At 40.6% G+C, this 14,641-nt stretch overlaps 1 protein-coding gene across 2 annotated transcripts in view; it reads left to right on the top strand.

Moving 5' to 3' along the window:
- Nucleotides 1-540: 540 nt before the first annotated feature.
- Nucleotides 541-14,641, top strand: part of CHEK2 (checkpoint kinase 2) — a 36,121-nt gene continuing 22,020 nt past the window's right edge. The window contains exons 1-5 of one of the 2 annotated variants that reach the window (XM_020876663.2): nt 541-628; nt 1,777-2,074; nt 8,027-8,151; nt 8,270-8,417; nt 10,839-10,929. In XM_020876663.2, the coding sequence (XP_020732322.2) occupies nt 1,783-2,074; nt 8,027-8,151; nt 8,270-8,417; nt 10,839-10,929 (656 nt within the window). In that variant the 5' untranslated portion in view covers nt 541-628; nt 1,777-1,782. Of the gene's footprint in view, nt 629-1,776; nt 2,075-8,026; nt 8,152-8,269; nt 8,418-10,838; nt 10,930-14,641 lie in introns of those variants that run through there. The other variant, XM_020876665.2, reaches the window with a different exon arrangement.

Below are 14,641 nucleotides of genomic sequence, written 5' to 3'. Positions count from 1 at the left end.
GCTGGAACTGAAAGCACGCTGACTTGTATAGGAAGATGCTTCGAGAGTGTCCGCAAGGAAGTGTGGGGGATTGGGTGGCAAAGGGAGGGGAGGGGGCCACCAGTCTTCCTTGGGACGCAGTTTCTCTATTTGAGAAAAAATGAATTGTGTTGCACTTGTAAGGCCTTTCCTTGCATTCAGATTCTTTGGGCCTGAAAGTCCGATTATCAAGCTTTACTGAGGGGGTGGGGTTGAAAGAGGGTTGAAGCAGCGTCTCATTTGATTTTCTAGCTCCGTCTACTTTTTTAGGTTCTGAGAGGCTGTGATCTACCTAAAGGTCATGCGAAGAGCTGGCTTAGCTGACTCCAGATCTGTTTGCTTATAACCTCTCCACTATATGTGGCGGAGGCCCTTGTAGTCCTGGTGTGGTGGACCCTTCTTATCAGGTGCGATGATAGCAGCTACCTCTTGACACACTGTCTTTTGCCACTTTTCAGGGCGGAGTTTTGCTCCAAAGGCGCAGGAGGTCACTCCTCGGCTGAGGTGGTATCAGAGCAGCAGGTCCTGAAGTCGAAGCTCTGGCAGCACCTCCCTGGTGCACTTCCGGGAAACCTCATCGGACTTTTGCATCTGGAAGGCCTGTGTAAATGTAATAGCCTGTGTCAGTCATGTTTACTATATTTTTCTTGAGGGGTAGCCTGAGTGTGGAAATCTGGAGAGAAAGCACTTAAAAAAAAATCAGATTAGGGATTTAAAGTTAGGGTTTGAAAGTTACTTTGACTTCACTGTAGTTTCTGTTATTGGGGTTTAACTGTCAAATTAAATTCTAAAACAAGGGTGGGAACCTCTGTTATGATCTTCTGTGTGTCTGAATGGTTCCTTCTGTTGTGCTTGGAGGTCGTTTGGGATGCTGAAAAGATGAGCCCCATAGTTAATTAGCATCACAAAGGGCTAGGTGGGGTTGTTTAGTGCTGCCTTAGTGTTTTGCTTCATTAAGTGGCCCAGCTTTTAGTTTGGTGTCTAGGTATCTGGAATGACCTTGGGTCCTACCCTTCAGGAGCTGGTTTTTGGAAGCGGCATCAGTGACATTTTATGTAAATATCACCCCTGGGGTAATGCAGCCAATTTCTGTAGAATTTTTCTTTGCCCATCATCTATGCCAAGCCACCCGACCTTTCCCCTTCTTTGCTTTCTGAAAATACATGTGAAGTTTAAGTGTAGTGTTGATTGTATTAATGAATACATTTTAGGTTCTATTTCTTTTTTCTTAAAAAATATTTATTTATTAATTTGGCTGCACCGGGTCTTAGTGACAGCCTGTGGGATCTTTTTAGTTGTGGCCTGAGGGATCTAGTTTCCTGACCAGGGATTGAACCCGCCGAGCCCCCTGAATTGGGAGCACAGAGTCTTAGCCACTGGACCACCAGGGACCACCATTTCTAATTTTTAACATTTGGATGAGTGTAAGCTGTTATGAGTCTCTCCCCCTCCCCAATTCAGTATCTTTGTTTTTTCACTTATTTATAGCCTTCAGATTATTTCTTTGTTTCTTTCCCCTGTGGTTTGTGGCTGTTACACAAAAAACTTATCAGGTGAATTTCACAATGATCTGATGAGAAACTCAGCTCAGAAGAGTGATAGCTGAAGACTGTTGGAATTTTAATTTCTGCAGAGCCTGCTTGTCCTGGATCTTCTTTTTTGTGTTGTTTTGGCTGTTGAAATATGCCTATCCTTCACTGTTGACCTTTAAGTCTTGTTCCTTGAGACTCACCTGGTTGTGGGACGCTTATTTTTGAGGTGGTGATGTCTTGGGAGAGGAATGTGGAGTGTCAGCAGCCCCGCGGCAGCACCTCCCCGAAGTCCCAAGGCGGCTTCTCGCAGTCCCAAGGTCCCTCCTCGCAGCCACACAGCTCCTCTTCACAGTCCCAGGGCACGTCCAGCCAGTCCTCTCACTCCAGCTCCGGCACGCTGAGCTCCTTAGACACAGTGTCTACGCAGGAACTCTATTCTATTCCGGAGGACCAAGAACCCGAGGAGCCTGTCCCTGCCCCTTGGGCTCGATTATGGGCCCTTCAGGATGGATTCTCGAATCTTGGTAAGATCTTTTATGTAGTGCAATATTTTGCTCAGAAAAACAGTTACAGAAAGTTGTTGCAACAGATAACCCAAGACACTCCTGGAATGATTCTGGAGTTTGGAGGTGGTGAAAGACAGAACGGAGAAAGCAGTTTTGGGTAGTGCACTGGCTCTTACTTGCTGTGGATCCCCTTCATTTATTCTTTCACCAGATGTTGACTTGGCCTCTACCATGTGTTGTCCATCTGAGGAGGGTTGTGGATCTTTTCCCTTGAAGAATACTGATTCATGCAAACTTGCAAACATTTGTTGTCTAATCACAGAAGTGTCATCACTTCACTCCTGCTCTGGTGCAGCAGTTTCAGAGCATCTGTGTTACAGTCTCAGGATGGGGGAGGTTATTTGTTGACTCCCTGTTATTTGTTGTTATCTCAAAATAGCCAACCTTGCTGTTTAAATGTACTCATCCACTCTGACAGCTGATTCCAACAGTGAGACTTTGCTCTCAGTATGTTTTATGTAGTATCTTTCCTCTGTCTTGAATTAAAATGACCTCTTCATTAAAAAGATGGCTCAGCTGGTAAAGAATCAGCCTGCCAATGGGGAGACACAGGAAATGTGGGTTCTATCCCTGGGGCGGAAAGATCCCTGGAGAGAGAAAAGGCCACCCACTCTGGTATTCTTGCCTGAAAAATCCCATGGACAGAGGAGCCTGGAGGGCTACAGTCCAGTGGGTTGCAAAGTCAGACACAACTGAACGACTGAAATACGCACAATATACCTCATTAAAAAAAAATGAACTTGATGTTAATGGAATAGAGAATAATAATATAAGGAAATGAATGACTAATGTACCATTTTGTACCTTGTCACTCACCTTTCCTTTTATATCGTGTGCAACTTGGTGACTTGAAAAAACAGCAAAAAATGGAGAAATAATATAACAGTATTCATATGTATAACTTTAAATTTAGAAGTAAACATTTGAAGCTATTTTTTACTCATTTAAGCCATATTTTTAAGATAGGCTTAGGGCTGATGTGTGGTGACTGGGACACAGAAGTGTTAAGAGTGAAGTGGGATGTATCTCCTGTATTTTTTTTTAATTTTTAAAAATTAAAAAAAATTAATTTATTTTAATTGGAGGCTAATTACTTTACAATATTGTAGTGGTTTTTGCCATACATTGACACGAATCAGCCATGGGTGTACATGTGTTCCCCATCCTGAACCCCCCTCCCCCATCCCTCCCCATCCCATCCCTCTGGGTCATCCCAGTGCACCAGCCCTGAGCACCCTGTCTCATGCATCGAACCTGGACTGGTAATCCGTTTCACACTTGATAACATACATGTTTCAACGCTATTCTCTTAAATCATCCCACCCTCACCTTCTCCCACAGAGTCCAAAAGACTGTTCTTTACATCTGTGTCTGGATGTATCTCCTTTAAAAGGGAGAACTTGATATATGACTTGAGAGTCCCTTGGACTACAAGGAGAGCAAACTGTCAATCCTAAAGGAAATCAATTCTGAATACTCATTGGAAGCACTGATGAAGCTGAAGCTCCAATACTCTGATCATATGATGCCAAGAGCCAGCTCATTGGAAAAGACCCTGATGCTGGGAAAGGTTGAAGGCAATAGGAGAAGGGGGTGACAGAGGATAAGATGGTTAGGTAGCATCACCAACTCAGTGGGCATGAATTTGAGCAAACTCTAGGAGATACTGGAGGACATAGGAGCCTGGTATGCTACAGTCCATGGGTCGCACAGAGTTGGACAGGACTTAACAACTGAATAACAATAAAGTAATTTCTGAGTAAAGAGAAGCTACTTTATTGTTATTGTTATTGATTCAAACCCTACCTTCTAAATAATTTACAGTTTTAGCTCTTACACTGACCCCTGAGTTGATTTTTGTACTTGGTATAAGGTATTGTCCAAGTTCATCCTTTGTCATGGCAATGCCCAGTTGTCCAAGAACTATTTCTTAAAGAGACTTTTTGAATGTTCTTGATACCTTTATCAAAGATCATATTGAAACCATTTGGTAGCCTTTTGAGGGGGAGGTAGGCTCCAAAGAGCTGCTGGTACCACAGTCGTTTATGTCTCAGCACAGAAAGAATTCAGTGAGCGGCAAAGTGATAGATAAAGCGACTTGTTAGAATAGGGCACTTCTGAGCTTTACCAGTGGGGTGAGTGAGAGATGCTGCACTGAGAACTTACTAGTCTGTAGCTTTATGGTAAAAAAAATGTGGGTGAAGGGAGAAGACCATGTTTGTTTTTCTTGAGATGTCATGCTTCCATCATCAACTCCTCCTGCAGGTTTAGCAGGGGAGTTTTCTTGTCCCTTCATGGTCAGGCTAGGTCCACAAATTGTTTTTATGTGAGCAGAGAGCATGTCCCAGGGATCATTAACTTACTGAGCTCACTGGCCAGGATGTGGGGCTCACACCACCATTGTTTTATTGTTTAGCGGCATGACTTGTGCTTCTGTTACATGGTTTTGTTGCTAAGCAAGCTTGCTTGGTTTTGTGGTTAAGCAAACCTGCTTTCTTGAGTAATCATTAACTTATAGGGGTCTCCCATATTTTTTCTACTTATAATCCTCTAGCATGATTAACTATTTAGTCACCTACTTTATCCCTTTGAAAGTGAAGTGAAGTAGCTCAGTCATGTCCGACTCTTTGTGACCCCGTGGACTATAGCCTACCAAGCTCCTTCGTCCATGGGATTTTCCAGGCAAGAGTTCTGGAGTGGGTTGCCATTTCCTTCTCCAGCTTTATCGCTGTACTCTGTCCTTATAAGTTTGAGCATAAATGTCAGGGTTTAATTCTGGACTTCTAGTCCATTGATCTATGTGTACATCCTTATGCCAGTACCACAAAGTCTCAATTACTGTAGCTTTGTAGTAAGTTTTTTTTTTTTTTTTTGGAAAACATGATTATCATTTTTATTTAAAAAAATTTTTCCCATTTATTTTTATTAGTTGGAGGCTAATTACTTTACAATATTGTAGTGGTTTTTGCCATACACTGACATGAGTCAGCCATGGATTCACATGTGTTCCCATCCCGATCCCCTCTCCCGCCTCCCTCCCCATCCCATCCCTCTGGGTCTTCCCAGTGCACCAGCCCTGAGCACTTGTCTCATGCATCCAACCTGGGCTGGTGATCTATTTCATCCTTGATAGAATACTTGTTTCAATGCTGTTCTCTCTGAACATCCCACCCTCGCCTTCTCCCACAGAGTCCAAAAGTCTGTTCTCTACATCTGTGTCTCTTTTTCTGTTTTGCGTATAGGGTTATTGTTACCATCTTTTTAAATTCCATATATGTGCGTTAGTATACTGTATTGGTCTTTATCTTTCTGGCTTACTTTGTATAATGGGCTCCAGTTTCATCCATCTCATTAGAACTGATTCAAATGAATTCTTTTCAATGGCTGAGTAATATTCCATTGTGTATATGTACCATAGCTTCCTTATCCATTCGTCTGCTGATGGACATCTAGGTTGCTTCCATGTCCTGGCTATTATAAGCAGTGCTGCGATGAACATTGGGGTACACGTGTCTCTTTCAGATCTGGTTTCCTTGGTGTGTATGCCCAGGAGTGGTATTGCTGGGTCATATGGTAGTTCTATTTCCAGTTTTTTAAGGAATCTCCACACTGTTCTCCATAGTGGCTGTATTAGTTTGCATTCCCACCAACAGTGTAAGAGGGTTCCCTTTTCTCCACATCCTCTCCAGCATTTATTGCTTGTAGACTTTTGGATAGCAGCCATTCTGACTGGCGTGTAATGGTACCTCACTGAGGTTTTGTTTTGCATTTCTCTGATGATGAGTGATGTTGAGCATCTTTTCATGTGTTTGTTAGCCATCTGTATGTCTTTGTAGTAAGTTTTGAAATCCAGAGTGAGTTCTGATTTGTTCTCTTTCAAGATTGTTTTGACTACTACGGTTCTTTACTTTTTCATAGGAATTTTAGGATAACTTTGTCATTCCTGCAAAGAAGGCCTCGGGTTATATCTGTAGTTCAATTTGGATACTGTTCCCATTGTAACCGTATTAAGTCTTCCAGTCTATGAACACGAGATATTCTTCATTTATTTAGGTCTTTAATTTCTTTCAACCATGTTTTGTAGTTTTCAGAATACAAATCTTGCACTTTAAAAGCTATATACCTTAGTATTTCTTTTTTTTTTAAATTCACTTAATTTTGGTTGTGCTGGGTCTTCATTGTTGCACGCAGGCTTTCTCTGATTGTGACTGGAGGGGGCTGCTCTTGGTCGGGGTGCATGGACTTCTCACTGCAGTGGCTGCCCTTGTTGCAGAATGGAGGCTGTAGGCACAGAGCCTTCAGTAGCTGCAGCGCGGGGACTCAGAAACCGGCTCACGGGCTCTAGAACACTGCTTCAGTAGTTGTGGCTCCCGGTGATCTACGGCATTTGGGAACTCCCAGACCAGGGATTGAACCCTTGACCCCTGCATTGGCAAGCAGATTCTCAACCTCTAGACCACTAGGGAAGCCCCCTTAGTAAATTTTTTTTAATGTTTACTTCTTTTCATTGTGATAAAATATATATAACATAAAAATTTGCCATTTTAACCATTAAGTATGCAGCTCATTGACCTTCCTTGGTGTCTCAGTGGTGAAGAATCTGGTGCCTGCTAATGCAGGAGACAGGGGTTTAATCTCTGGGTTGGGAATATCCCCTGGAGAAGGAAATGGCCACCCACTCCAGTATGCTTGCCTGGGAAATCCCATGGACATGGGAGCCTGAGAATCGGACATGCGTTAACAATTAAAAAACAATAACCAATACAGTTCATTGGCATCAGTACTTTCACAGTGTTGTGCAACCATCACCATTATCCAGTTCCAAAATTTTTTCCTTTGATAATTTCTCCTTTCCCATCCCTAGCTTTACTGAAACACATGTAACTAACATATATGCTGCTGCTAAGTCGCTTCGGTCATGTCCGACTCTGTGCAACCCCATAGACGGCAGCCCAGCAGGCTCCCCCGACCCTGGGATTCTCCAGGCAAGAACACTGGAGTGGGCTGCCATTTCCTTCTCCAGTGCACGAAGGTGAAAAGTGAAAGGGAAGTCGCTCAGTCGTGTCCAACTCTTAGTGACTCCATGGACTGCAGCCCACCAGGCTCCCCCATCCATGGGATTTTCCAGGCAAGAGCACTGGAGTGGGCTGCCATTTCCTTCTCCACTAACATACATAACATTGTATAAATTAAGATATACAATTTGATACATGATATATATTGCAAAATGATCCTCACCATGGCCTTAGCTAGCACCTTCATCACATCACATAATGACCATTTGTTTTCTTGTAGCTTTACAGTTTAACTTTTATTTAAGACCTTAATCTATTTCAAATTAATTTTTTGTGAGTGGTGTAAGATAGGGGTCCAGTTTCGTTCTTCTGCATGTGGTTATTCAGTTTTCCCAGCACCATTAATTGAAGAGATTGTTCATTCCCCGTTAAGTTCTTCTGTTAATTTGTAACCTATTTTCTGTATCTTTGAGTTTACCTATTCTAGATATTTCATATAAGTGAAATCATGATTGTCCTCTGTGTCTGGCTTCTTTCACTTAGCATAATGTTTTCAAAGTTTGTTCATGCTGTGTCATGATTTTGTGAGCAATCTTTTTTTTTCATTGGAGGATAATTGCTTTACAATGTTGTATTGGTTTCTACCATGCAGCAACGTGAATCAGCCATAGTATACCTATGTTCCCTCCTTGAACCTCCCTCATACCTGCCAGCCCATCTCACGCCTCCAGATTGTCCCAGAGCACTTGCTGAGCTCCTCGTGCTATGCAGCAATTCCCCACTAGCTGTCTTATTTTACTCATGGTAATGTGTGTTGCAGTGTTTATCAGCAGTTTTAAAAGGTGTTTGAGACATGAAATTCAACATCCCTCTGATGCGTGCTTTTGTGTTGCAGATTGTATTAATGACAGCTACTGGTTTGGGAGGGATAGAAACTGTGAATACTGCTTCGATGAGCCCCTGCTGAAAAGCACCGATAAATACCGGACATACAGCAAGAAGCACTTTCGGATCTTCAGAGTAGGTGTCAAATACCCATACGTTTGGGAAAACTGGTCATCTGGACATCACGCTCAGCTATCTCCCCACTCTAACGTCCCACCATTAAAACGTTGAAATAAAATGTTCTCTATTTTAGGAAATGGGTCCTAAAAACTCTTACATCGCATACATAGAAGATCACAGTGGGAATGGAACCTTTGTAAATAGAGAGCTTGTAGGGAAAGGAAGACGCCTTCCTTTGAGTAACAATTCTGAAATTGCACTTTCAGTATGGAGTAATAAAGGTAATATTATTATCTTTTGGTTACTGGAACTTTCTCCTCCCGTATAAAAGGAAAAATGACACTGTGTCCCCTGCAGAGTATGGTTTAGGTAAATAAAGTAAGTAGGTTAGCATTCAAGATTCATCTCAATCTTAGCTGTTTTTTTAAATTATGAAAAGTTCTATCAAGACATTTTCTAAGGTTGGATTGGTTTGATTAATTTCATTTAAGCCATATGCTTTAAATAATCATGTTGCTTAATTTATCATTCATTAATTGATCCAGTTTTGTCACATCAACCTTAGATATCAATTAATTATTTTAGGCCGTTAGTTCATTTCCCTCCCTGTCTTTTTCTCTCCCTTCCTCATTCTTCCTTTTCTTTGTTCCTTTTAGACATTAATTTCTATATATATTTATTGAGCTATTATATATAGCCCGGCATTAGGCTATGGGTTTTCCTGTAAGAGTCTCAGTTTAGACCTTCCACCTTAAATACAACATGGTTATACTCTGAAAGTGGAGATGTTTATCATCACCATCGGGTAGCATTTTATAAGCAGCTGTTCCTAAAACTTCATGAATATCACATCTGAAATGAACAGCTGTCATTCAGTGGGGATAAAAAAAAAAACAACCTACAGAATTAAACATAGCTCACAGAGACTTTAAAACCTTGGACAAGAGCAATACTCTTGCTTCTTTAATTTGCGAAAACCTCACAGATCTTCCCAAAACTCGAGGGTTGAGTGATGTGAAATAGTATCTGTTTGTGTGGGTGACACCTTAAAAATACAGATTCCCAGAGGCACTGTCGAACCTGATTCACTGGTTCCAGGGGTGTTAAGAATCCTTCCCAGGTGGTTGTCCTGCAGCCAGTCTTCAGACCACCATCTCGGGATTATGGCTATCCTGGCCATCCTGGTGTACATTTTATGATTGCCTTAGTTATCTCTGTTTTCTACTTTATTTCCTATCCGATAATTACGGTCAGGGCAGCTTGCACAGGTTTTTGTTGTTTTGAAAGCACCCAGTTGAGGGGGCAAGTGGACACTGAAATGTGGCCTGTCCTCTACTTGACAAGTGGCGTGCCATCCTTTCATAACTGTTCTGTCTAAAGGGCACCTTTTCTAATTTGAACAGAGGTGTTATGTGGTCTGAAGCTGGCCACGATTGAAATGGATGAAACTGGTACTCTGCAGACCGCGTTTGGCCTGTTGATATTTTATTAGGCCTTGGCTGACGTGTGTGCTTTAATGTGAAAATCCAGATTTTTTTGAAAAGATGGGATATCTGGCCACACTTGAGCCTATTGTCCCTTAATTTGAGGATCTGCCGGCTGCTAAGTAGAGACTGCCTCCTTTAGATGGGTGATGTGTTTTTCTGTTCAAGTCCCCATTCACTGCTCTACGTCTTACACTCACCCTAACCTTACCTGTTTGCATGACCGCCTGGCTTTTGTAAGCAACTGAGTTTGCAGCCTTTGAACTAGACCTCGATACATGGGAAAAATACATCTCAGAGCCCCTCAGATCCACTGATCTCAGGTGTCATTATAACATCTAGGTTCATAAATATCCACAGAGAGGAACGGTTGTATCCTCAGTGGCCAGCAGGTCTCATTCATTAGGCAGATATCTGCCTGCTTGGGACCAGCCTGGATTGAAATGTGCTGAGCTGGTTCAGATTTCTGCCTGACACTGGTTCTCTTGGTTATTCCAGGGCAGTTAAGACCTGTCAGCTGAAATCTGAGAAACTCAAGGATCTTCACAAATTTCACTCTTTCCTAATATTATAGGCCATTGCAAACGTATCGTTTTGTAGAATTGCAGTGTTTGATAACTGATTGGAGGTTTGGACCAGTGGATGGTTAAATTATGAAATGAGCAGTTTTTTTGGTATTCTTTCTCTGAGATATAGGCTGAATAGTAAAGAAATAAAGGAGGTTTAGGGGGGAAAGTGTTATTTAATTTTACAAGTAAGTTCAGGATGGTTTGCGCTGTAAAATACCAGCTAGGTAAAGGTAGAAATGACGGAGAGATGATAATATTAGTGATGGTGACCTCTGGCTTTATTTTTATCTGGATATTTACTTGACTTGAATATATTTTCTAGATTTAAATTATTTGGCATTTGGTTCTGGGCCCAGCTGATAACTGTTCTGAGGTCAGTGAATAAGCACAGCATTTACATATGAGTTTCTTGTCCTGTAGTGAGAATGATACTGTGTGTTTCCATTATGGGAATGAAACTTGTTGCCATCATTTTTCAAGGGTTTCATGGTATCCGTTAGCCTAGCTAATGATTTCTTTGGGGTTAGATGTTAAATGGAACTAAGCATGATTGTCTAATATTCCATATGTTTACTAAGTTACAGGACCATTTATCTTCTCTTTATCAAATTGATTAATGAGACTTATCTCTGCCATTTTTTCCCCTTAGTTTTTGTATTTTTTGATCTGACTGTAGATGATCAGTCAGTGTATCCTAAGGAATTAAGAGACGAATACATCATGTCAAAAACTCTTGGAAGGTAACTTTTTTGTTTTCTTATGGAACTTGCACTTAATTTCTTTCTAGACATTTGTCACTGGTTAGCTTTTTGTTCCTGATTTTATAGCATTTGTTATGTATAGAAAATATTTTAGGGTACCTATTTGTGATAGGTATTTTACTGATTTTATTTGATAATTTTCAGTTGAACAATTTTTCATTTTAAAAGCAATTTTATTGAGATATAATTTTTATATCATATAATTTATCCATTTAAAAGTGTACAATTCAGTGGTTTTTCATATAGTCACAGAACTCTGAAGCCTTTACTACAATCAATTTTAGAACATTTTCATTACCTTCCATAAAGAAACATTTATTGTATTTCTGCATTCTTCAGAATTGTGACATCTTGGGAAGAGAAATGAAGCTGACCATTGAATAGGGCAAAGTTCTCAAAAACCTTTTGGTGTCAGGATCCCTTACACTCCTAAAAATTACTGAAGACCTCAAAGAGCTTTTGTTCATGTGACTTAGATCTTGAAATGTACTGCGTTAGAAATTAAAATTGTTCCTGTCGTCTGGTCACTGAGTCATGTCCGACTCTTTGCAACCCCACAGATCGTAGCCCGCCAGGCTCCTTGGCGCGTGGGATTTCCCAGGGAAGAATACTGGAGAGGGTTTCCGTTTCCTTCTTCAGGGGATCTTCCCAACCCAGGGATCGAAACCATGTCTCCTGCATTGGCAGGCGGATTCTTTATCAGTGAGCCACCAGGGAAGCCCAGAAATTAAAATGGAGACATGTTACTAATATTTGTTAATTCATTAAAAAATAGTCACTTATGTTAAGATAAATAACTTTTTTTTTAAATGAAAAATAAAAAGATTAGTGAGAAGAGAGGGAAAGCTTCCCATTTTTACAGATCTGTTTCATATCTGGCTTACTAGATGGTGGCTGGAGCCTGATATTTGCTTTTTCACTTGTGTTTTTTTGTGATACTGCATACCATATAGCCTCTGGAAAACTGTACACCCATGAGAGAATGAGAGAGAAAAAGGCAAATAATGTCTTCATGTCATTCTATAGCTAGTACTGACTTTGTGGGCATTCTGAATGGATCTTAGGGCCCTTTGGGGGTTGCCCGTCAAGAACCACTTCCTTAGGGAAGGTGTTCAGGACACCTTTACCATGGTACCCGATGTCCTTCACCTTCCCAACCCTCCCCTGTCCCCGATAGACTTTCTATTTATTGATATTTTTGGAAACACAAAAGTAGAAAATACGAGGTGATAATCAACTCACATTCCTGCCACAGAGAATAAAGCAAAGTGTACTCTTTATGATAATCTGTGAGAGATATTTTAGTTTATGAACATTAAATTCAGTAGCTCATTGCGTTTCCATATTTGGCATTGACTGCTTGGAAGCTCACAGCCAAATTTGTGTCAACCCTAAAGAAATGTCTGGGACTCTTGTTTTTTCCTAAGGGAGGATTCAACACAAATTTTCTAGGTTTTAGCAAGGGACAGAAATGAGCCAGGTAACAAAAGAAATTTACTGGCTCTTGTAACTGGGGAATACAGGGGCACAGTTGACTTCTGGTATGACTGGACCTTTAGGGCTTTATCTCACCCTTGAATTTTAATTATCTATTTGGTTTTATGTGGCTCAGTCTGAGGGTTACTGAAGTGTTACCAGGGCTGCTTCTCCATCTCTTGATTCCCCTATTCTTTGCTGTTTTCCCATAGAATAACTTTCTCCGGGTGTCAGGGAAATTGTCTTCCAGGAGTCTCACATTTCATATTTTCTTTATTCTAGAAACTACAGTGTAGAGAATTGTTTCTCTCCCAACATCAGCATTTGATTCTGAAGAAATCCCTAATTGGCTCAATTTTGTGTGTACATCCACCCCATAGTCCCAGGAGTGGGTGTCGTACTACTATAGATGTTCTGTTAGACTCAACGAAGTTTTCTCAGGCAAAAGGTGACTGTTATCATAGCAGAAGGGGAATTAGAAAGTGTTCTGAGTAGATTTTTAAAAATCATAGTTACATGGAACTTTATCTCATACCATATATTCATTAACTCAGAATGAAACAAAAAACTAAATGTAAGAGGTTTACCTATACAGCTGTAAAAGGAAAACATGGAGACAACTCTTTATGATCATAGAGTTGGCAGTAGTTTCTCAAATGGCACCAAAAATGCAAGCAGCAAGAGAAAAAATGGAAAAACCAGACTTTGTCAAATTTTAAAACTTTTGCATGTCAGAAGACACTGTCAGGAGAGTAAAACCCATATGAAATGAGAACATATTTGCAGGTGACATATCTGATAAGGACCTAATATCCAGAATAGGTAAAGAACTCTTACAATTCAACAACAGAAAGAGAACCCAATTTAAAAATGGGCAAGATATTTAAATAGACATTTCTCCAAAAGAAGATATAGAAATGACCAAAAATCACTTGAGAAGATAGCGTCATTAGTCATTAGGCAAGTGTAAATCAAAAGCACAGTGAGATGCCGCTTCAAACCCACTAGGATGACCATAGTAAAGAAACAGAAAATGACAGGCATTTGTGAGGATGCAGAGAAATTAGAACCGCTATGCCCTGCTGTTGGGAATGTACAATGGTACAGCCACTGTGGGAAATAGTTTGATGTTGTCTCAAAAAGTTAAACATAGAATTACCATATGACCCAGCAGTTCCCCTTGTAGGTATATACCCCCCAGATTGAAAACAGATGTTCAACAAAATCTTGTGCGTGAATGTTCCATTGCAGCTCTGTTCACAATAGCGAGAAGTTGGGAACAACCTAAGTGTCCATCAGCAAGAGAATGGATAAACAAAATGTGATGTATCCATAGAACAGGCTACTATTTAGCTATAAAAAGGAATGAAATACTAATGCATGCATGGATGAACATGCTGATGAACATACTTATATAGCATGGATGAACTTTCAAAACATTCTAAGTAAAAGAAGTCAGAAAAAAGACCACATACTGTATGAATCTACTAGTGGGAGATACTCTGAGCAGGCAAATCTTTTTTTTTTTTTTTTAAGCAGGCAAATCTTTACAGAAAGAAATAGAAGTTGCCAGGGGCTAGGGGCAGGAAAAATGGAGAGTGACCACTGAATGGGGATGGGGTTTCCATTTGTGCTGCTGAGAAAGTTCTGGAACTTGATAGAGATGATGGTTGTACAACATTGTGGATGTACTTAATGCCACTGAATTGTACACTTTAAAATGACTACAATGGCAAATTTTATGTATATACACAATACATAAAAAGAGATGTCTTGGCAACCCCCTCACCCCATCCCCAAACCCAGTGGTTATAAAAATCTACTTCAGGTAGGTAATGAGGGCTTGATAACTTGATTAACTGTACTGAGTGCCATCCTGGGTAGCGGTCCTGCATTTTAGCATCAGCATCCCAATTAATTGTGAATCTTCAGGAGCTTTCTGCAAGTAGGTTCCTGGTGTACTTTTGGTTTATTAGTGATTTTATTTACAGTGCAATTCATGTCTTCAACTGCTTATGCACTTCCTTTGAAGACAGAATAAGAAAGAGAAATGGATGAGTGGAAGTAATTTATTTGCAGATGCTGTTTATTATTCCTTGTTGCAGGCACTCATTTTAAACTAGGGCTTGGTTGTGTATTTGATCTTTCTCTGGCCTCTGGGAGAAGTCATTTCTCTCTGATTTATTTTTAGTGTCTTTCTGAGCATTTCACAATC

The sequence above is a fragment of the Odocoileus virginianus genome, chromosome 12 (genome assembly GCF_023699985.2).
Source record: "Odocoileus virginianus isolate 20LAN1187 ecotype Illinois chromosome 12, Ovbor_1.2, whole genome shotgun sequence".
Taxonomy (NCBI): Eukaryota; Metazoa; Chordata; class Mammalia; order Artiodactyla; family Cervidae; genus Odocoileus; species Odocoileus virginianus.
Note: the sequence above shows the minus strand (reverse complement) of the source record. Positions and strands in the feature narration are given on the sequence as shown.